The 23,984-nt window shown below is 41.1% G+C and overlaps 1 protein-coding gene across 7 annotated transcripts in view; it reads left to right on the forward strand.

Moving 5' to 3' along the window:
- Positions 1-23,984, forward strand: part of LOC124717040 — an 859,980-nt gene that overhangs the window by 803,673 nt on the left and 32,323 nt on the right. For all 7 annotated transcript variants that reach the window (XM_047243697.1, XM_047243698.1, XM_047243700.1 and 4 more), the window contains 7 exons: positions 1,717-1,987; positions 7,946-8,173; positions 12,444-12,733; positions 16,662-16,843; positions 16,980-17,486; positions 21,735-21,951; positions 22,536-22,771. In XM_047243697.1, the coding sequence (XP_047099653.1) occupies positions 1,717-1,987; positions 7,946-8,173; positions 12,444-12,733; positions 16,662-16,843; positions 16,980-17,486; positions 21,735-21,951; positions 22,536-22,771 (1,931 nt within the window). The remainder of the gene's footprint in view (positions 1-1,716; positions 1,988-7,945; positions 8,174-12,443; positions 12,734-16,661; positions 16,844-16,979; positions 17,487-21,734; positions 21,952-22,535; positions 22,772-23,984) is intronic.

Consider the following 23,984-nt stretch of genomic DNA (forward strand, 5'->3'; position numbering starts at 1 on the left):
TGCCATATATAAAAATCAGTAACTCGAGAATAAAATGAGACGTCATTCTGCTCACAATTTTAAATAAAATTTCAATATATTATCTACCTTTCATACAGAACAATTTATGAGCTAAAATCAACTATATGCCAAGTTACACAAAGCATTTTTACCTCTAACAACTCTGTAAAATTTGGTGCAGTGCTTCACTTAATTTGATGCCGCACAGTAACTATGACGAATAACGAAAAGAAATTTAGTCCTTTATAGAGCAAAGATATAAGACTGAAAGTTGTGCAAGCATCAAATTTTTTCAGCGAATAATTTGCTTAAATTCGGGTGGTAAGCATTTCAAAGCGGCCAGAACACCATGTCTCGACAGGGGATCTCAAGTTGATTCCGTATTTCTAGATTTCCGGAAAGCTTTTGACACTGTTCCTCACAAGTAACTTCTAATCAAGCTGCGGACCTATGGGGTATCGTATCAGTTGAGCAACTGGATTCGTCATTTCTTGTCAGGAAGATCGCAGTTCGTAGTAATAGACGGCAAATCATCGAGTAAAACTGAAGTGATATGAGGTGTTCCCCAGGGAAGCATCCTGGGACCTCTGCTGTTCCTGATCTATATAAATGACCTGGGTGACAATCTGAGCAGTTATCTTAGGTTGTTCGCAGATGATGCTGTAATTTACCGTCTAGTAAGGTCATCCGAAGACCAGTATCAGTTGTAAAGCGATTTAGAAAAGATTGCTGTATGGTGTGGCAGATGGCAGTTGACGCTAAATAACGAAAAGTGTGAGGTGATCCACATGAGTTCCAAAAGAAATCCGTTGGAATTCGATTACTCGATAAATAGTACAATTCTCAAGGCTGTCAATTCAACGAAGAACCTGGGTGTTAAAATTACGAACAACTTCAGTTGGAAAGACCACATAGATAATATTGTGGGGAAGGCGAGCCAAAGGTTTCGTTTCATTGGCAGGACACTTAGAAGATGCAACAGGTCCACTAACGAGACAGCTTACACTACACTCGTTCGTCCTCTGTTAGAATATTGCTGCGCGGTGTGGGATTCTTACCAGGTGGGATTGATGGAGGACATCGAAAGGGTGCAAAAAAGGGCAGCTCATTTTGTATTATCACGTAACAGGGGAGAGAGTGTGGCAGATATGATACGCAAGTTGGGATGGAAGTCATTAAAGCAAAGACATTTTTCGTCGCCGCGAGATCTATTTACGAAATTTCAGTCACCAACTTTCTCTTCCGAATGCGAAAATATTTTGTTGAGCCCAACCTACATAGGTAGGAATGATCATCAAAATAAAATAAGAGAAATCAGAGCTCGAACAGAAAGGTTTAGGTGTTCGTTTTTCCCACGCACTGTTCGGGAGTGGAACGGTAGAGAGATAGTATGGTTGTGGTTCGATGAACCCTCTGCCAAGCACTTAAATGTGAATTGCAGAGTAATCATGTAGACGTAGATGTCAGGATAAGGCAAGCAGTACAATGACAGAGCTGTACTCAGCCCGGAATGCAAAGAGCACATCTGCGGCAGTCATAGGATTAATGCCAAAAACTTTAAATAACAAGTTGTAGGATCAATAAATTCACGAGTATCAGGTGCTGTACAAAATTTTAGTATCGTGCACTAAATTATCATCTCACTAACGTACTCAGCTCCACCTTTTCACTGGGAAATACTCTGACTCGTACCTCTGTGCCTCATTTCTAACGAAGACACCACGCAAACGCCGCATCGACCGGTGCGGTGCCTCGGGCGTGGGGCTCCTCGGCACAGGGTCGCCCGCCGGTGCCGAACCAGGGACCGCCGGGAGGGCAGCACCAGCACCAGCACCACCAGCAGCAGCTCAGTGCGGCACCACAGCAGCACCACCAGGACTCCGGTAGCAGCGGCACCGCCAGTGCAGGCGCAGTCAGGAGGGACCACTCGGGGGAACGAGCGAGACAGGCTCAGCAGCAGCAGCAGCAGGGCAGCGAGTCGGAGCTGGTGAGTGAGTGGGGCCTTTATGCATCTGGTGTCATACTTTGGTCGTGAAGCAGCAAGTAGGCCTATTAGGAAATTTCAGTTTTCCAACGGTCTGCCTGCATACCTCACTGGTGAGATGCAGGATCACTCGTATGCGGGAGGAGGAGAGGCCAGGGTTAATGAACATGGAGCTAGGGACAGTGAAACAAATGACACAGCCACAATGACCTTCCTCCTATGTCTATACCTACAACTACTTATAAACTCCATGAGCCACCATATGGTGCATGGCTGAGGGTACCTTCTGCCACTGCTAGTCATTTCTTTTCCTGTTTCACTTGCAAATGGAGTGAGGGAATAATGACTGTACATTTCCGTACAAGCCCTAATTTCTCTTATCTTGTCTCTTGGTGGCAGTAGGATCATTCTGCAGTCTGTTGCAGATGTTGGTTCTCCAATTGTGTTTTACAAAAAGGAAGATTGTGTGTTGTCTGACTTTCTACCTAGGTTATAAGGTAGAAAATTGTGATGTGTTTTCAGGTAGCTGGTTAATTCTATTTTTTCCTAGTGATCAACAACACGTACTTACAGCATATTATACTGAGCTGTATGTATTTCATAAAATATGTGGTCTATGGGTAGCATCTTTGATTCGTGATCAATATGTCTTCGGTCCCAGGTTCAAAACATGCCACCACTTAAATTTTGATTAATAATCAGCATTGGCAGCCAAAGAATTCCGGCATTAGAAGTCACTCTCATTTTGCCAACGGCCTTATTGGTTGAAGAGTGTGGAGAAAAAGGCAGAGATTCAGGGCACCCTCTTGTCCTTGGGGTGGGAAACTGCCCATAAAGGCAGAAGAATCAGCAATGATCAATGGTGTGAGGATGCAGAAGCCATTGGAAACCACTGCATTAAGACACATAACTTGTATCCACAGGACATATGGCCTGTAAATAAAAAAGTTTCATGATGATCTCTCCATTGGCAAAAGATTCCAGAATAGTCCCCAATTCAGATACCTGGGAGGGGACTGCCAAGGAGGAGGCAACCATGAGAAAAATATTGAATAATCAATGAAAGGATAACATTCTATGAGCTGTGGTGTGGAATGTCAGAAGCTTGAATGTGGTATGGAAGCTAGAATACCTGAAAAGGGAAATTTAAAGGCTCAATCTAAATACAGTAGGGGCCAGTGAAGTGAAATGGAGAGAAGACAAGGATTTCTGGTCAGATGAGTATAGGGTAATGTCAACAGCAGCAGAAAATGGTATAACGGGAGTAGGATTAATTATGAATAGAAATATAGGGCAGGGAGAGTGTTATTGTGAACAGTTCAGTGGTACGGTTGTTCCTGTTGGTTTGCTGTCAGTTCTAACACCAATGACGATAGTTCAGGTATACATGCCGACTTCGCAAGCTGATGACGGAGAAATAGGAGGATACTGAAAGGGTATTACAGTATGTAAAGGGAGATGAGAATCTAATAGTCATGGGGACTGGAATGTTGTTATAAGGGAAGGAATAGACGAAAATGTTACAGGAGAATATGGGCTTGGGTCAGGGAATGAGGGAAGAGAAAAACTAATTGAGTTAGTAATAAATTTAAGCTAGTAATAGAATCACAAAAGGAGGAGGTATACTTGGAAAAGGCCGGTTGATATAAGAAGATTTCAGTTAGATTACATCATGGTCAGACAGAGATTCCAAAAGCAGATACTGGATTGTAAGTCATACCCAGGAGCAGATATAGACTCAGATCACAATGCAGTAGTGATGAAGAGTAGGTTGAAGTTTAAGAGACTAGTAAGGAAGAATCAGTACACCAAGAAGTGGAATATGGAAGTACTAAGAACAACGAGATACGCTTGAAGTTCTCTAAGGTTATAGATACAGCAATAAGGAATAGCTCAGTAGACAATACAGTTGAAGAGGAATGGACATCTCTAAAAAGAGTAATCACAGAAGTTGGAAAGAAAAATATAGGTTCAAAGAAGGTAACTGAAAAGAAACCATGGCTAACAGAAGAAATGCTTCAATTGATCGATGAAAGAAAGAAGTAAAAAAAAGGTTCAAGGAAGTTCAGGAATACAGAAATACAAGTTGCTGAGGAATGAAATAAATAGGAACTGCAGGGAAGCTAAGATGAAATTTCTGTATGAAAAATGTGAAGAAATCAAAAAAGAAATGATTGTTATAAGGACTGACTCAGCACGGGAATTCCACTGTTAAATGCAGAGGACAGAGTAGATAGGTGAAAAGAGTACATTGAAGGCCTCTGTGAGGGGGTAGGTTTGTCTGTTGTGATAGAGGAAGAAACAGTAGTGGATTTAGAAGAGATGGGGATCCAGTATTAGAATCAGAATTTAAGAGAACTTTGGAGGACTTAAGATCAAATAAGGCAGAAGGGATAGATAACATTCCCCCAGAATTTCTAAAATAACTGGGGGGAAGTGGCAAAAAAATGACTACTCACCTCAGTGTGTAGAATGTATGAGTCTGATGACATACCATCTGACTTGCGGAGAAATATCATCCACACAATTCCCAAAACTGTAAGAGGTGACAGGTGCGAGAATTATCACGTAATCAGCTTAATAGCTCATGCATCCAAGTTGTTTACAAGAATATTATACAGAAGAATGTAAAGGAAAATTGAAGGTGTGTTAGCTGACGATCAGTTTGGCTTTAGGAAAAGTAAAGGCTCCAGAGAGGCAGTTCTGGTGCTGCGACTGATTATGGAAACAAGACTAAAGAAAAATCAAGACATGTTCATAGGATCTGTCGACCTGGAAAAAGTGTTCGACAATGGAAAATGGAGCAAGATGTTCTAAATTCTGAGGAAAATGGGGGTAATTATAGGGAAAGACGACCAAGAATGAAGTGCTCGGATTAAAAAGGGTGTAAGACAGGGATGTAGTCTTTTGCCCCTGCTGTTCAATCTGGACACCGAAGAAGCAATGCTGGAAATAAGAGAAAGGTTCAGGAGTGGAATAAAAATTCAGGGCGAAAGGATATCAATGATATGATTTGCTGATGACATTGCTATCCTGAATGACAGTGAAGAAGAATTAAATGATCTTCTGAATGGAATGAACAGCCTAATGAGTAAATATGGACTGAAACATGGACTGTGGAAAAACTGGAACAGAAGATAATCCAAGCTTTTGAGATATGATGATACAGACAAATGTTGAAAATTAGGTGCACTGATAAGATGAAGAATGAGGAGGTTCTGTGCAGAATAAGACAGGAAAGGAATATGTGGAAAACACTGACAAAGAGAAGGGAGAGGATGATAGGACATGTGTTAAGATATCAGGGAATGACTTCTGTGGCACTAGAGGTAGCTGTAAAGGGTAAAAACTGTAGAGAAAGACAAGACTGGAATATATCCAGCAAATAATTGAGGATGCCAGTCGCAAGTGCTACTCTGAGATGAAGAAGTAGGCACAGGAGAGGAATTTGTGGCAGCCCACATTAAACCAGTCAGAAAACTGTTGACTCAAAATAAATAAATAGAAATTAAATAATTATTTCATGCTTCTTTGTGAAAGCGGTAGTGAGAGTGAAACAAATTGTATCAGACTTATATAATATTTTACCTTTTGAAAAGCAATTTTTAATATTTTAGCTACATGCATGTCAAACTGGTTTTGTTAAGCCACTGATGACCTTACTGTTGAGCACTGTGTAGAAACAAAGAACCATCACTTGATGAATCGAGTTGGTCAGTGATGGGCAAAAGACTGTGGATAGTTAACAGTGAAATTTTAGGTCTCCTTGCAACCTGTCACCTTCCACCTGCCCCCTGACAGCCTGTCCCTCTGCCACCTACCTCTTCACACTCTGTCCTCCTTCCACTCACCGCCTCACATCCTGTCCCTCTTCCACCCACTTCTTCACAATCTGTCCCTCACCCATTCGCCTCATCACGTCCTGTCCCAAATTCCACCCACCTCCCCATGCCATGTCCCTCTTCCATCCACCCACCTTGAAGCTTTGTCCCCTTCCAACCGCCTCCTCTCAACCTGTCCATCTGCCACCCACCTCCTCAGGCCCTGTCCCTCTTCCATCCAACTCCTTACACCTGATCCCTCTTCTGCCCACCTCCTCACAACTTGACCCTCTTCCACCTACCTTCTCACACCAAGTCTCTCTTCCATCCAGCTCCTCACAAACTGTCTCTCTTCCAACTGCCTCTTTACACCCTGTCCATCTTCCACCCATCTCCTCAAACTCTGTCCCTCTTCCACCTGTCTCATCACACTCTGTCTCTGTTCCTGATGACTCCTCACAACCAGACATTTAATCAGCTCAATAAAATTTGACAGGATGCAGATGGAGAACTATGACTCAGTCACTTCGTGGTCAAGTGACAGGCTGAAAATCTAAGGAACTTGCTCTGCATCTCAGTACAAGGTTTTTTTTTTTAATTTGCTATTTACCATCTCCTTCACCTCTCTGTGATTTGTTAATGTGAACATTGCCAAGTTACACCATAATATACAGCAAGTTCTGTTAAAACAGGGTGAGTAATTCCTCCCATAGCATAACCATTGTGGTGTTCAAACTGACCTTTAAGTTGTAGATGGCTTTGCCTTTTTACATACAAGATTGAAGTTTCAGCACTACAGCTGTAGGACTTGCATCATCATCAATATCATCAGATCATTTGCCCAAATGTATTTTACAAGGGCTGTCCACTTGTGTCTGCCTGTTTACTATTCTTCTCTCAGAACTATATCCCAGTTGACTCCTCTTGTTTCTGTTGTCTCCTTCACTTGATCCTGCCATCTCTTCCTTGATCTTCCTACTGGTCTTTTACCAACTTCATCGGTATGTAGTCATTGTTTTACTGCTCTTCACTCATCCATTCATGTAATGTGGCCAAACCAACTCAAATAGGCCCTTGTTACTTTTTCATTCAAAGATGTGAACACTTTAGCTTTTTCCCTAATTTTTTCATTTTTTATACTATTATGCCTAGTTTTCTGGGCCACAGTTTGTAAGAACGTCATTTTTGTAGTTCACAGTTTATTTTCAACCAGATTGATTGTTATCATGGAGATAAAGTATGACTGAAGAACAGTCTGTTGTGATCTTAAGAGGACTTGTTCATTCCAGAGTAGATCCAAAATTTGATGGTAGAACTAGCCAATTTTTGAGTTCAGTTATTCATCTCAAACAGTATCTTGTATCACTTGAAATGATACACACGTTGTTTTTGTGCCAGTCTTCTGTTTATAGCAGTGTACTTTCCAGCCTTATTATTCCTGTCTGATTTGGCCTGTTGGTTGACATTGCAATCATATCTCATTTATTATTAATCCCTGTGCTTCTTGAGGGTCATTCCAGATGACCAGCTTCTTGTGGACTTCTTTCTCTGTAAACCCCAAATTACATCATTATTTGCAAATGCAAATGTGCTGGTGTCCTTACTGTCAAGGGACTGCCTTGTTGAACTCCTTTAGTTGTTTAGAACCGATTATAATAAGCATTTCTGATCTATACGCAACTGCAGCAGCCTTCATAAAGCATTTGACCTTTATGAATTTGCCTTGAATAAAGATAACTGCTGAAATAGTATTTTTCAGAAAAAGTAAAATGTTTGTTTGACAGAGAAGGATGAGGGCTTTTAAATAAGATGTGGGGATCCTTAAAAAATAAGTATTAGGGGGCTTGAATTTTGAAGAGCAACCGGTTTTAGTGAATTGTAAGTTTAGAATATTTCATTAAAGAAATTGTTTCTGCATGAACTACTTATTTATTATCATCAGCAGTCTTTAAAATAATGCTCGAATAATAAAGTTTTGAAAAATACAGCTAAAAGGAACTGGAGAGTTTATATATTCCCGTACAAGTATTACACATTAAATAGAGAGCACAAAAGGAAAGAAAAAAATAGCTGTTCCATCTTGCTACATTCCAAATGTTGTAAATAAATTCTGTGTAATGTGTATTGCTACTTGTCACAGGTTGAAGATCAAAATTGTGGAACAGAAAATAATATGAAGGACAAGGACGGGAAAGACTGCGGTGACAAGGTTGCCGGGAAGACATTTTCAACACGAACGTACCACACCATCAAGGACATGATCTCGAGCCGTTTCGGCAGTGGGAAACTTCCCAAGGATGTGAATGCTTCTGGTGCTGATGTTGAGCAGGGAAAATCTTCGCAGGAAGGACTCAACAACAATGCTGTGGTGAGGTCACTTGCACATGAAAACAGTTTCATACGTTCCCTCTTTTTTCCCACTTTCCAATCATATATTTCACACTCTGTGTGTGCGTGTGTGCGTGTGTGCGTGTGTGTGCGTGTGTGTGCGTGTGTGTGCGTGTGTGTGCGTGTGTGTGCGTGTGTGCGTGTGTGCGTGTGTGCGTGTGTGTGTGCGCGCGCGTGCAGGTGTGTGTACACACAGTAGAAATAGGAAATAAACAGCAGATCAAGTATATAATATGAAACAAAAATGTTGTTCTGCTACTTACATATGCCTAAAATGACTGCAAGTAATAATACTGAAGTGTAGCTAAATTCAGCATTAATAAAATTATTATTGTAAGCCTTAGTTATAATAATGTACAGGTTATACTTGGGAGTTTAAAAAGCAAATAACACATTAATATGGCAAGCTAAGCAACTTTTATCGAATGCTGCACTACACTTCGAAGTCACACAGATACGCGACACTATTTTTCAGTATAGTCACAGAGTCTCCAGAAGTAATGGTTGGAATGTTCTACCATTCATCCAGTTTCCTGACAGTAAAAGCCCACTCCTTGGTCACGGAGCCATTTAAGAACCACTGTGTGAACTTCCTCGTTGTCAGAAAATCTGCAACTGCTGCAAATCAGTTGCACGATTGCCCGAACACTATTTTCTCTGGTCGATGGCCTTCCTTGCTGATCGGCATCACCTGTGTCTGGGAAGCCTTAGTCATATTGTTGACATTGTTCCAGTACTGCTGGATGTGGCATTGCACTCGGTCCACATACTGCCAGAATCTCACGGTGAACCTGTGTGCAATATACATGTTTTATCCTTAAGAACTGTAATATATCGTGTACTTCAACTTCGGAATCTGTTTCCACATGCCACTACCTTTCACTCCCTCACTGTGTTCGTGAATCTGCAGGAGAACTGTGCTTGCAGGAAACCCAGAACATGCACACTCTTCTGATGATGCACCACTGTCATTGCATTCAGTGGTTTCGGTGCTGGGTTAAATGTGTAACATACTTGTTGAAGTCCTCACACTGAGACGGGTAACTGGGCCTCGGTGGAAAACGATGCAGCAATTGATTGAGTAGAGACAATATTAACACATGAAACATTTATTTTAAAATCACAAAGTCCCACCAACTTGGTCACTAATAACCCAACAACACTCAATGGTATTATCCAGTACAGCATAAACACTTCCTGTGAAATTATTTCCTTAAGGAAACCGATATTAAATAAAAAACATATTACAACCATACCAATAAAATTTAATTTTACTATCATAAAAACTGAACCTTTTGTGCAATTATTTCAATTATTGTTCTTGCTTAGAAATTTCAGTTACCTTAATCTTACTTAAACCAGTAATCAGCTGCCTCCTTTCCACATTTACTCACAAGGCACATAAGCATAACCAAATCAACTTTAAACTTACAAGAATGTACAATTGAATATACTAATTTTGTTTAGGGCTTATAGAAGACTCCAATATTAACCAAATGATCTCAATGCTCACTAACTTTAGTTTTGACACAATTAGAGATGGAATCTCACATCCCTTTTAGTAACGTCTGGTTGTATCAAGACCACTGCTCAGTCACACACCTTGTCCAGTGATATGCTCTATTTGTCTACCTCAGTCCAAATACTGTAAATACAAGACAATATCAGCTATTATACTTTTGAAAACTTTCCATTAATCCAGCAGCTACATCAACAGTTCACGTATCTAGACACTTGAGACACGCTACTTGCGCCACTCTCTGCTTTTAGTCACTGTGCATGTTACTTCTCCCATGCGCAAAGCTAACTGCTCTTGCCAGCGTAGCTTCCATCAAGTAAACATTTGTGCACTCACTTGGTGCCCAACATTCCACACATGCTCAGTTTTCTCCAGTCTCCATGTGTTCAATTTCTCCCCACAGCCACAAATCTTTCTCATTCCAAAACCTGCCCATTCTGCAGGTAAGCCCCTTTTTTCTCCAGTAGAGTTCCACATACATATGCAGTGCAGTTACCAATTTTCCTAGCTGTTTTACTTACTAGTAGCTCAATATTTACTTCAATGATCTGTTATTTTTCAAAGAAAAAAGTTTCCTATGGTTGTAACAACAGAGGCCAGGTTACTATTTGCCATGCAGTTTTACAGTGCACCCTACTATTTGCCATTTAGCCAACAAGAATTTTCAGTCTTTCAATCTAGACAGTTGGCTAGTGATTTATGTTTTCACACTTTGTTTCAGTGTGTGGGGATTCCCAGTTTCTTGCTTTATGGTGGATGCATATTTGTTGAAGACTTTTGCAGCAGAGCAGACAACTTCACTTTGTACCTTAGACAAGGAGACAAAGTCTACGAAAAATTGTTGTGACTTGTATTGTCATTGCATAAGTCACATCCAGCTGACGCTGACAGTTAACTGTCAGAGACAAAAACTGTTAAGGAATCAACATCCTTAAACATGGAGTACTCATAGGGTACATCATTGGTAGTGGACTGAGGCACCACATGGACTGGGTACACAACAGAATGCCACTATGTGTGATAGTCATGACTTTGGTATTTGAATATTAATTATCCAAATTGAAACTTATTTGGAGTGGAGTTTAAACAGTATTCTTTATTATGTTTCCACATAAACAATAAAATCTTCAAATTAAAATAACTTCCCAAGTATTGCACATTTTGTAAAAACAAACATATTCCTAAAACAAGTAACCTTAATACTTTCAATCCATATAAATAAATGTTCCATAAAAAGATTATTAATGGGGGGGATCAAAATTTTGGAGCTTGCATTACTATGAAATTTGGAAAGTACAGGCTGTGGAGTAATTTTGATATTTGGTAGGTAATTGTTGTCCTAAAGTAAAATATAAATATGTAAAACAGTACTCGGATACTGCAGAGCAATAGCAGAGTAAGATCGGGCAGTCCACTGTGTTACATTTCAACTGTGAGTAATGTGGAAAGCATAACTCACAAACCAACCCTATTGTTCTCAGCCACCTGAAAATACTACACATCGTAGCACGAAGAGAAGTGGACTACTTGGCATGCTCTGAATTGCCTAAGCTTTGGAGCTGAAAGGTCCAGATGTAATCTCCAAAATTGGGGAACTCCAGTCATCACTGCCAGCTATGACTATGGGGAACCACAAACTGTGAATCACTCGCTATTTTGCCACCTCTGTTTCACCTTCTGCACTGAGGAAGATGTACATTAGGCAGCTCTAAATGCTCTCGAAGTCACCCACTTGTGTTCATCCATGTTATACTCTTTTTTTTTTTTTTTTTTTTTTTTTGCGACATTTCTCACCTGACACTTACTTTACTTAGTCAAAAATTTAGATTTAGTAAAGTTGTTTTAGATATAAAATCTGAAGTATCTTTTGTGATTTTGTTTCGCCATATTTTCTTAACAACTCGAGAACAAATAAGAGGAAATCTATGAATTTAAATTGAAATCATTAAAAATGATCTTTTACTTATCTTCCACTTGTTGTTGATTAATATGCATTCTTTTTGTTGACACAGTTTGTCTACAGGGTTAATCCTACACACAAAAACAATTTCAGAGTTCTGTTTATTTCATTATATTTTTTTCAGTGAATTGTCACAGGCTGTTTGTTCCATTTTTCCTGAGGTTATTAATAATCTTCTCTGTTAAACACATCCAATTGTCAAAAGGTCCAGAGTACAGCTCACAACACACTTGTCACGATAGAACTGTCACCCAGACTGTACATCAAAGATAGCAATCACAATGCTAACAAGAGCAACTGATTCACATTGCACATTCCTCTAATTTTTACAATGTTTCAGCAACTAATAATAATAATAGTAATAATAATAATAATTACAAATGGAATCCAAACAGCAAAAACTTCCACCAAAAGAATAAAATATACAATGAATCACAAAATTTGAACAGTAATCTTGAACCAATATCATTTGAGTGTAAACACAAATTATAGAAGTGCCCTGCATTGATCCATATGTGAATGTGATGTAAATGATGTACAGGTCATAAATATAGGTACAAAATGTAACTGTATGTGAAATATCTCAATGTATCATGTATTTTAAAGCAGTATATTGTGCTGTTTTTTAAAGACTGGGAGTGCAGTAATGACCAGTTTCATTATACCTTATAACTAGACATGTTTGCTTTAAGTTACTCATTTTATTTCTACAACTGTATTGACGTTTTGACACAATTTAAAAAAAAAAATCAACCTCATAACTATTCACAGGTAAACGGCGACATGGGTAGTGAGAAGTCGAGTCCACGCAAAGTCCGGCCTCAGCCACTGACCAGCAGGGAAGATGCAGAGGATGAGCAGCGGCAGCAGAGGCTGTTGGGAGGAGGGCCATCTGTATCGGTGCCCCAAGGTGCCTCTGCGCAGCCCACACCGCGCAGTTATGCGGCGAGCGGCAGTGAACCTGCGGGAGCTGCAAGCTACCAGTACCAGCAACACGCATCTGAAAACACAGTTCCCTCCACCTCTGGCTACTACCACCACCAGACACCTGCCGGGCCGAGGTACGGGACGCCGACAGTCTCTCTGTTTAATTAGTAGGATTAATTACATTCAAATTTTTCAGAGAAGGAGTAAAGTAGTTAAGGTTCAAATATGTGTCAGACCACTCTGGTTTCCAATGATCAGCCAAAACCTTATGACCATTGCCTACTGTGAGACTGAAAGCAGTCTGGTGGTGCTGCGAGACAGTGATGCAGTTCTTCCTGCTTTACACCCGAAAATCTTATACTTTCAGTAATTTCCACCATATGGCATAACTTCCTGGGGCATTGCATCTAGGGTAAAAAGATGTTTATTCTGCAGAAGAATGCAATAAGAATATTGTGTGGTGTCGATAACCAAAAATCGTGCAGACTTCTCTTCTGGGACCCAGGGATTCTTACACTTCATGTCAATATATACAGTCCAGTCACATTAATGTGACCACCGCCTATATTTGAGATTCAATATCACTCATAGAAGGCAGGTGGCAGCAGAGGGTATATGAAGCGTGTCCAGGGGACACAGAATACATTGTCATAACGCGGAAACAGTGTGACTTACCTGACATCCAAAAGAACTTGATCATTGACTTTCACAAGCCATGCATTTCTGAAATGCCTAAGTTTGTAAATGGTGCTGCTGTGGTTAAAGTATACTGTGCCTCACAAAATGTCGCTATCCAAAACATGCGCCAAAACAACTGTGGTGCACGGTGCTGAGGCAAATGTGATGCACCGCATGATAAGGATGCACAATGATTATGGAGATGTGTAAGGACAATTGGATGTGCAATGTTGAGCAACTGACAGCCCAAATGAAGTACAGGGTTACCAGCAGTCCTCTTCAACAACCATTCAGCAGACATTGCTGCCTGTGAACCTGTGCAGTATGTGCCTAGTTCACGCACCCGTGCTGACTGCTGTACTTCAGTGACAGAGATTGGAATTTGCATGCCAATACAACTGGATGTCCAGTGAGTGGTGAATGTGGTCTTTTCAGGAAATCATGTTTATGCTTATTCGGTGTGAAATATCTGAAAGTAAGCACCCTTCAACAATCGTCAGAAGAGTCCAGGACGGAGGAGGGAGAACATACTCATGGCATTACCGGGTTATCTCAGCATTCTGAAGGCATGATGGATCAACAAAAGTATGCACCTATCCTTGGGGGTCCTCAGCAAGATGGCATTTTCCAGCAGGGCAATGCTACGTGTCAAAAAGCACCAGGATTCATGTACTCTACTCGCATGACCCTGGATTTAAACCCAATTGTGAATATGTGGAACCACCTAGATTGGGCTGTTTGTGCCATGGATCCTCAACTGAGGACCCTAGTTCAGCTGGTCATGGCACCAGAGTCGGCATGGCTCACATACCTGTTGGTACCTTCCAAACCCTCATTCACCCCCTTCCCGTATGGCTGCAGTGGTCTTCACTGTGAAAGGTGGTTATTTGGTCTTCAGACAGGTGGTCACAATAACGTGACTGAATAGTGGATATACTTTGTGATGGTATTTGTGATTGATAGTGAAAGTGAACTTAGGATGAACTCGGCAATTCACAACCACCTTACGAGAAGTAGAATTAATTTCCCTATACACTGTGAATCCATGTCTGGGGATCAGAATGGAGTTTTGCATTCTGACGCAAAAGGCTATAAGAGGTTGCCAGTGGACATCAGGCAGCAAACTGATAATCCGAAAATTTTTAAACAGAGTTTAATATGTCATTAGCCTCTCCTACTATAAGGGGCAATCAAAAAGTTTCCTTTTGAAGGCTGTACAGTCCAAAATTGGTATGCCAATCACGCAAAATTGCACTGAACATTGAGGCAATCATCCCACCTATGCACCAGGTTGAAAATACCCATTTGGTAAAGCACCATGTGCTGCTGTGAAGATGATGTCCATAACTGCTCCCTGCAAATCCTCATCTGAGGGGAATCATTGACCTTTCAAGGCCCTTTTTAAGGGAGCAAATGTGGGATAATCATATAGGGAGAGATGAGAACTATAGGCTGGATGCATGAATGTCTCCTATTCGAATTGGTATAACTTCTGTGATACAATGATGTACATTATCATTAAGTAGCAACAACCCTTGTCACAGTTGTCGACAGACGTGCTACCCCATACACATTCTTCTCTGATGGATGTCTATCAGTGGTTGTCCTTCAGCAGCCAAGAAAAGAATAACAGCACATGGGTCCTGTCTGGACGCATTGGTAATGGCATTGCCATAGTTCACTTTGCCGCATTAATCATAAACATGTCATAAAGACATGAATACCATACTAATCACTTGCGTACGTGTCAGTGCTTATACAGTGGCATCAATGTCATGTTACGTTGCTTATACACTGCAGCAACAACCACAAATAGAAACCTTATGATCACCTCTTACACAATGTGTCTGTATACTTGGACTTATGAAATCAATTCTGCCTAATTTGTACAGCTAAAATGCTTTATTTGAAGTATGAAATAGTAGCAGCATCCGAGTGGTACAGGAGAACCACTGGCTTTCTTCAAAGCAACAATTTTTCTCCCAATATACATAAATCAATTACCATAATTTGTTTAAGTAAATTAGTGTTGGTCATAATTTGTTGTTAGTATAATTTACAGAAATAGCTAACAGAGGCTGTTTCTGCCAGTTAATGCATAACCTGACTCAGTCCACAGCTCTCTTTCATGACAAGACTGATGGAACATAACGTGTGAATGAATGGACAAGTGAATAGAAAATATACAACGGTAATCCCAAAAGTAAGGTCTCCTATTTCTTTTATAAGTACATAGACCTGTTTATTTCTACAATGGTTTACATCAGTTTACAGCTTGAACATTTAGCTATTTTTTGACATAATCACCATTTCTGTCAATGGATTTTTGTAGACGCTGTGGTAATTTTTGTATGCCCATGTCATACCAGCTTGCTGCCATGCTGTTCAGAAAGCTATGAACTACTTCTTTCACCTTGTCATCGGAGCTGAATCGCTGGTCACACAATTAATGCTGACAGGTATTGTGAGACTGAAAAAATGCAAACGGGCAATTTGGAACCAGAGAAGAGGAACGATGAGCAAGGGCGTACTCATTCTCCATGACAAGGCTCGCCCACATGTTGCTCGGCAAACTGTTGCTCTTCTGTAACAGTTTCAGCGGAACATAATCACCCACCCACCGTATAGTCCTGACTTGGCACCAATGACTACCACCTGTTCCCTACGTTAAAAGAGCATTTGGCCAGAAAGCGATTCATTTCTGTCGACGAGGTGAAAGAAGAGGTTCATAACTTTCTGAACAGCATGGCGGCGAGCTGGTATGACATGGGCATACAAAAACTGCCACAGCATCTACAAAAATGCATTGACAGAAATGGTGATTATGTCAAAAAATAGCTAAATGTTGAAGCTGTAAACTGATGTAAACCATTGTGGAAATAAACAGGTCTATGTACTTATAAAAAAAGATAGGAGACCCTACTTTTGGGATTACCCTCATATAATCAGAGCACGAATGAATGGGGAATCACTGTAGCGATGATACAGGCCACAAATGTGCAAATCCACCAACATAAGCAGCTTTGAGAAAGAGCAGATTATTATGGCCCAGCACCTGGGAATGAGCATCTTGTAAATGGCAAAAAGGTGAAACGTTTAGTATTTGTCACTGTCCTGGTGGTTTTCCATTCTTATGTACATTTTAACTAGTGACCTAGTCCTCTTTGTCAGATGTGAATGCTAAAATTAGATGTACTCTCTGCATCCAGCACAGAATACATGTAAGACCAATGTTTGCAGTCACTGATGGAGAAGACTAGTCAGTTGTTCAAGCATTGCGCCAAAGAATGAAGTTGCTAATATTGCCAGACATTTGTAAGAATACTACCCATCAACCTATGTCAGAGAAAACCTCTGAATTTGCATCCCTCATAACTCGGACAGGTCCCACCAGCAACAGCAGCGGCAGAAGGCACTGTCCCCGATGTCTCAACAGCAGGCAAACTACGCGAGCCAGCTGGAGCAGGCAGGGGTGTACATGGTGATGCGACAGACCGGAGCCTCCACCTCTGTGGCTGCATCATCTGGCCAGTACCTTCAGGCACAGCAGCAGTACCACATGGCAGGTATGTGGGTCAAATTTTGTTTACATTGACAGCAAAGTACAAGCTATGTTAATCATAAGAAAGTACACTGCTGGCCACTAAAATTGCAACACAAGGAAGGATAGCCATATGTATAAATTCCATCCTATACCTACAGGGCAGCAGGAACGAGCCGACTCAGGCAATGCATATGCAACAGCAAACCTGTCGGGGGCTCCCGGCCTGCTGGCACAGAAACAGCCTGCGTTGCCGCCCCCGCAGGCCCGAGAGGGCAGGAGGGGTTCGCAGTCACGGCTCGACCTCCCGGACGACGAGGATGACGACGATGACGAGGGCGGCTTCGCGCCACCCGGGGTGTCGGCCCCGCCACCTCCCCCTCCCTCAACGGAACCTCCGAGGACGGCATCCTCCGGGCAGAGCTCGGACTACGAGAAGGCGACGCAGCGCAGCACGGGGCAGTCCAGCTCAACAGCCGGCGACTCCGGCAGGGGGAGCACTGTCTACTCGAGTGGCCGGCAGCCCTCTGTGGGTGGCAGCAGTGGGGGTGGCGGCAGTGTAGGTGGAGCGGGCCTGCCGACTCAGAAGGACCGGTTGGACACCAGCACCGAGTCGTCGGGGTCCCCCCGGGTTGGCTATGGCCTGCACCACCAACAGGCTGGAGCTGGTAAGAGGTTTTTGTGATCTGCAGGAAGGCAAAAGAGATCACCAGCTTAAAAAGCCACCATCAGGAGACACCAACCAACATTTGAATCATCTCTCTTCCCTAAGAATGTATACACCTGTCGGTAGTATTAATATTTCACCTCCTGAAGGTTAAGTTCCCTCGAACAATTCTGTCTCATAATTTTCAACTGGATTTTCATAAATATATCTCCAGTAGTAAGCTTGCATGATATAAATATTTTATGTGCACCATTCATGGTAAAAGTTTTCAAAAAAGTAAAGTAAATATTCAACTATTTTCCCTTTCTCTGGTATTTATTCAGTGGTAAGAACATTGGAAGTTGATTGTCCAAAACCTGGCACATTAAAACTGCTACTGTCAATGAAGAGATTCTTATGCACATTTCTGGCCAGAGACATTGCAAGAGCTTTTACTGAGTTTTAAACAATACAGCTTACTGAGTAGAAATGCCATTCACAGAGCAAAACATTAGACAGCAATTACATATACACACTCTGACAACTTCGCTCGACAGGAGGAATAACCACACCTCAACTCCTACCTTGTTTCGTGGTTCTACACACTGGGCATCTCAAAAGTAAGTTTATATTTGAAAAATCTTTCCTTATCCACAACAAATTGGAGGAGAGTGGGGTGTATGTTCACCACTTGCTTGGCCGTTAGGAGTTCAGCCAATATGGAGCGCTTCTCGGGAGCAGACTGCACTTTCTGTGTGTGAGAATTTTTCAAAAACAGTGATTTGGCTACCGTAGTTAAGAGGAAATTTTGCAGTGGTCATGGAGTACATAGTGTAAATGATTCTCCGAGTGTTCTCTTTATCCAAAAAACGTTGGAAAAGACCTGTTCAACACTGGCCAAACCAAAATCCAGGCAACCAGGTTCAGCAAAAATGGGTGAATCCATGGAGAGTGTAAATCAGTCTGTTTGTGATGATCCTAACCTCTCCATTTGTTCTTTAATGCACACAGATCATGACTACACCCAAGTCTGCAAAAAGACCTTAAACTGCACCTTTACAAAATCCAATTGGAGCAAGAATTAAAGCCTCAGAATGCTAGACATAGGCTGCAGTTCATTAATAGTGTGACTAAGTGCCCTTCAATTATCATCATCCTGTTTTCTGATGAGACTCATTTTCATCTGAAAGGTCACACCAATAAGCAAAATTGGCACTACTGGAATGCAATGAGTCCTAAACAGAAGCACAAGAATGTCCTCCATTCGCCAAATGTTTCTGTACAGGCTGCAATGTTGGCTCGAGGAATAATTGGCCTGTACTTTTTCAAAGACGAGAGCAACTGTGCAGTTACAGTGAATTCGGAATGGTATGTGACTATGTTAATTGATTTTTTGGATCCTGAATTGCAAAACATTCCTGGTTATAACCAAATAATACAGTCTCAGCAAGACGGAGCCACAGCACACGTGTCCAGTCTGTGTATACTGTAAGTTTGTGAAATTTTCCCTGCCAAATTGATCCCTAGGAGGGGTAACATAAATTGTCCACCATACGGTCCAAATTTGAGCCCCATACATTTTTTCTTATGGGGATATGTCAAAGTGTATGTCAATAATTTGACTTCTCTGGAGCAACTGAAAGAAAATATCAGAGGGGAAGTGGCAGCCATTGCAATGTCTATATGCTGAGCAGTCATCCAAAATTTGGTCATCGTTTGGGTGAGTGCTGCAAGCCTGCTGGATTGCATAATGACATTATTTTTAAGAAGCAAATTCTTAAACTGTGTGTTTCAGTTATAAGTAAAGACCTTGTTGATAAACTTCAACCTCTATTTCATTTTCACCCATCAAATATAAACTTTCTTTTGAGACCCTCTCTATGTCTAAGTTGAAATGTATTAAAAAAATTATTTAAATAGGCTTAAAATACAGTTTATTGTAATACAATTTTAGTTGTTGTTGTCTTCAGTCCTGAGACTGGTTTGATGCAGCTCTCGATGCTACTCTATCCTGTGCAAGCTTCTTCATCTCTCAGTACTTACTGCAACCTACATCCTTCTGAATCTGCTTAGTGTATTCATCTCTTGGTCTCTCTCTACGATTTTTACCCTCCACGCTGCCCTCCAATGCTAAATTTGTGATCTCTTGATGGCTCAGAACATGTCCTACCAACTAGTCCCGTCTTCTTGTAAAGTTGTGCCGCAAACTCCTCTTCTCCCCAATCCTATTCAATACCTCCTCATTAGTTACGTGATCTACCCATCTAATCTTCAGCATTCTTCTGTAGCACCACATTTCGAACGCTTCTATTCTCTTCTTGTCTAAACTATTTATCGTCCATGTTTCACTTCCATACATGGCTACACTCCGTACAAATACTTTCAGAAACGACTTCCTGACACTTAAATCTATACTCGATGTTAACAAATTTCTCTTCTTGAGAAACGCTTTCCTTGCCATTGCCAGTCTACGTTTTATATCCTCTCTACTTTGACCATCATCAGTTATTTTGCTCCCCAAATAGCAAAACTCCTTTACTACTTTAAGTGTCTCATTTCCTAATCTAATTCCCTCGGCATCACCCGACTTAATTCGACTACATTCCATTATCCTCGTTTTGCTTTTGTTGATGTTCATCTTATATCCTCCTTGCAAGACACTGTCCATTCCGTTCAACTGCTCTTCCAAGTCCTTTGCTGTCTCTGACAGAATTGCAATGTCATCGGCGAACCTCAACGTTTTTATTTCTTCTCGTGGACTTTAATACCTACTCCGAATTTTTCTTTTGTTTCCTTTACTGCTTGCTCAATATACAGATTGAATAACATCGGGGACAGGCTACAGCCCTGTCTCACTCCCTTCCCAACCGCTGCTTCCCTTTCATGCCCCTCGACTCTTATAACTGCCATCTGGTTTCTGTACAAATTGTAAATAGCCTTTCGCTCCCTGTATTTTACCCCTGCCACCTTTAGAATTTGAAAGAGAGTATTCCAATCAACATTGTGAAAAGCTTTCTCTAAGTCTACAAATGCTAGAAATGTAGGTTTGCCTTTCCTAAATCTATTCGTCTGTAAAGAATTTGTGTTAGTATTTTGCAGCTGTGACTTATTAAACTATTTAGTTGTTAGTGTGTCATAAATAACAAACATTTCCTTGTACCTGCTAGCAGCTCAATACCATTTTAGATATTAGTCGACTAGGTCTTAAATGTTTTGGAGCAGAGTTTAAGCAGTGTCTACTTCTACATTTTTATATAAACAACAAAATCTTTTAATTTAAATTACTTCTAAATTATTGAATACTAGGAAAAATGAAGCCCGTTTCTATAAGTGTGAAATTCGGTACTATAAATCGGCATAGCTCAATGCTTCACCAAAAGTTTAACAGTGTTCAGAATTGGTAGGACACATGGTATTTTGAAATGTTTAAGATCAGGTTCTGTAGCAAAGCTAACTAAGTTGTACTAATTGGCAAAATATTAATTACGGCTAAAATAAAAATTTGGAAAACACTTTGTGTGAAGTTATTTTGAAATTTACTGGGTATTTGTAATCAGAATGTAAACTGTAAAATGAATGACAGATCTCCACTTCCTCTGGTACTACCCTCAGATTAATGCCAGAGCAAGTGGAGGTACTGCACTTTGCTATAGAGCACTTTTAAGAAGGCTTATACGGTTGCTGAAGAAACTGTACCATGCTGATGAAATGGGTAAAACACATTGTTATTGCTTGTTAATACCTCTCTGTGTTGAAAAGCAGATTCTGAGTCAAGGTTTCAGTTGGGAATAGACAGTAACTCACATAATGATTCGTTGCTCATTTTAAAGTAGTATACGGAAGAAGAGATTTGTTCTTTGTGAGTGATTGTTGACTGCCAGCACTGCTCCGAGCATTGATCCTCCACAGGTGTTCCAACATTTCACTGCAGCCTTCTGGCATTGTAACTCTTGTGAACACTTTCATGGAGCTTCCAGCACTGCAACTACACAGCATTTCGTTCTTTTGCAGTCAGGCGGATTTTCCAGCTTTCCTTTACCACATTTGATAAGCGCGCTATTATTTCAGCTTTATTTTAAATGTAAAGAATTGAAAATTCATCTTTCCCTCAGTAACAGCAGGTAAGCTGAGTCAAGTATGCTGAATGACTGGAATTTGGAAAAGTCAGTTACGTGGTACAGTTTTTCATTGATGTGGCACACTTCGTAACACTGCTAATGGATATTTTTCCATCACAAAATCTGTGACACACAACCACTGCACAATGCAGGAGCCGAGCCAGAGTGGGTGGACGTGGTGGAGAATGAGCTCCGCCAGATCCTGGACCCCAAGCTGCACGGCCTCGGGGCGGGGTCTGCCGTCAGCGGGGGTGGCGGTGCCAACTCTACCCTCAGTGAGAGCATCTCGTCCCTCACGCCACCGCTGCCTCCACTGTCGCCAGGGGGTAGTCCGACGCCAGTGCCCAGGAGCTACAAGCATGCAAACAGGTGACTGCTACTCATATTTTGAGGGACATTCTGAAAATATTAAGCAGCCAGTTGTTATGAATATTAATTTTCATATTTTATACAAAAAGTGTACACCACCTTTCACAGCAACAGCAACATCTACATCTACTTCCATACTCTGAAAACCAGATTTTACTTAGCATTTTACAAAATGTTATGGTTTGATGTCATTCCAACTGCAAATGGAGCGCCCGAAGAATGACTGCCGACATGCTTCTGTGTACACAGCAATTAGTCTAATCTTGCCTTTGCTGCTCCTACAGGAGCATTGGTGGCATAGTGCATAAAACCATATGAGGATATTCAGTACATCCAGTAGGAATAATGAAACACACTGCCATGGCCTGCCAGTCTTTCACTACATTTCAGTAGGCACCTTAATCAAACTTTATAGATTCATATATAATTTTGAGACAATGGTTTCAAACCTCACACACAGCCAATATATCTCTCAGTTATAGAGCAGATGTTGCTTTTTATTCAGTTCGCTTTAGTGAATGTAGTTTCAGAGCCAACAGCTGAATTTGTGGTCCACAAGATTTACACGAGCCTCCTCATTGCAGCCTGCCGTACGGCAGCAAGCTCGGGGACTACGACGGCAGCAGCCGCAAAGGTCTGGCTCCTTCGCACCAGCAGAGTGCGTCTGGCAAACCGAGGGGTGGACGCCTCCCGGGAGGTGGTGGCGGCGGAACTGGAAAGCCGGGAAGTGCCACTCTGGCATTCGACAAGCACCACAGGTCGGTCGCGGCCGGCGGAGCCGGCAGCCGCAGCAACAAGGACACCAAGAGCAAGCAGCTCAGTGAGTAGCACATCATTTACTCAGCAGCAGTAATTTATAAGTGATGGAGAATAGGGACTAAATAACTAAGTACACGTAACACTTTAACTACCACAAGTTTGACTGTAATATAGTTTTTATATTTGTGCACTACTTCTAATTAATAACGAAATTTGAGACAATTCATGAAAATGCAGCAGCACAATGAGACAATTTGTGTAAATGCAGTAGTGGAATGAAACAGAATTATAAAATTTTAATTGTGTAGTCTGTCCATTACTCGTCAACTAGGAGTTTCAGAATATATTTTCTGCAGCTGTCAATTTCCTGGATTTTGTAACAATTTAATAATCTTTTGTAATTTTTGAAAAACTTCACAAAAGAACACCTTATCTTGTACACAGAGGTAAACTAACTTGGCAGATACAGCCACCATACTTTGAACAAAGCTGTAACAATGAAGATACATAAATTCAGTTTTCAAACCTTTACAGTAATGAACTTCGAATGAAAAATTGCAGTTTTAGGAATATCCAGATACAGCATAATGATTTACTAAATGCGGAGTTATGTTTGCCAAACACAATTTTAACAAAAGTTAGTTTTCTATGTGCAATTTTACATAATTCAGTCTGTTAACAATTAGCAACAACTAACTTAACATTACTTTTCAGTTACATTATTATTTTAATTATTAACATTTTTAAATGGGGTCTAATGCTATCTTTTTTTTCTGGGATAAAAATAATACCCTTTCAAGTTCTGACAGCATTATAATGTTCATACAATATTAAATAATGAATGATAGTATATGAATTATGACTTTGTATCGAATACTATATTAAGCATGTGTATCATGTTAGACATTAGATGTTCTGTTACAAAAAAATTCTCTCTCTCTCTCTCTCTCTCTCTCTCTCTCTCTCTCTTCTCCCCTCCCCACCGAGCAAGGTGGCACAGTGGTTAGCACACTGGACTCGCATTCGGGAGGACGACGGTTCAATCCCGTCTCCGGCCATCCTGATTTAGGTTTTCCGTGATTTCCCTAAATCGTTTCAGGCAAATGCTGGAATGGTTCCTTTGAAAGGGCATGGCCGATTTCCTTCCCAATCCTTCCCTAACCCGAGCTTGCGCTCCATTTCTAATGACCTCGTTGTCGACGAGACGTTAAACACTAACCACCACCATCTCCCCTCCCCCCTCCCACAATGGTGGTGGTCAGTGCCTGTAGCAT

The sequence above is a fragment of the Schistocerca piceifrons genome, chromosome 9, assembly GCF_021461385.2.
Source record: "Schistocerca piceifrons isolate TAMUIC-IGC-003096 chromosome 9, iqSchPice1.1, whole genome shotgun sequence".
NCBI lineage: Eukaryota > Metazoa > Arthropoda > Insecta > Orthoptera > Acrididae > Schistocerca > Schistocerca piceifrons.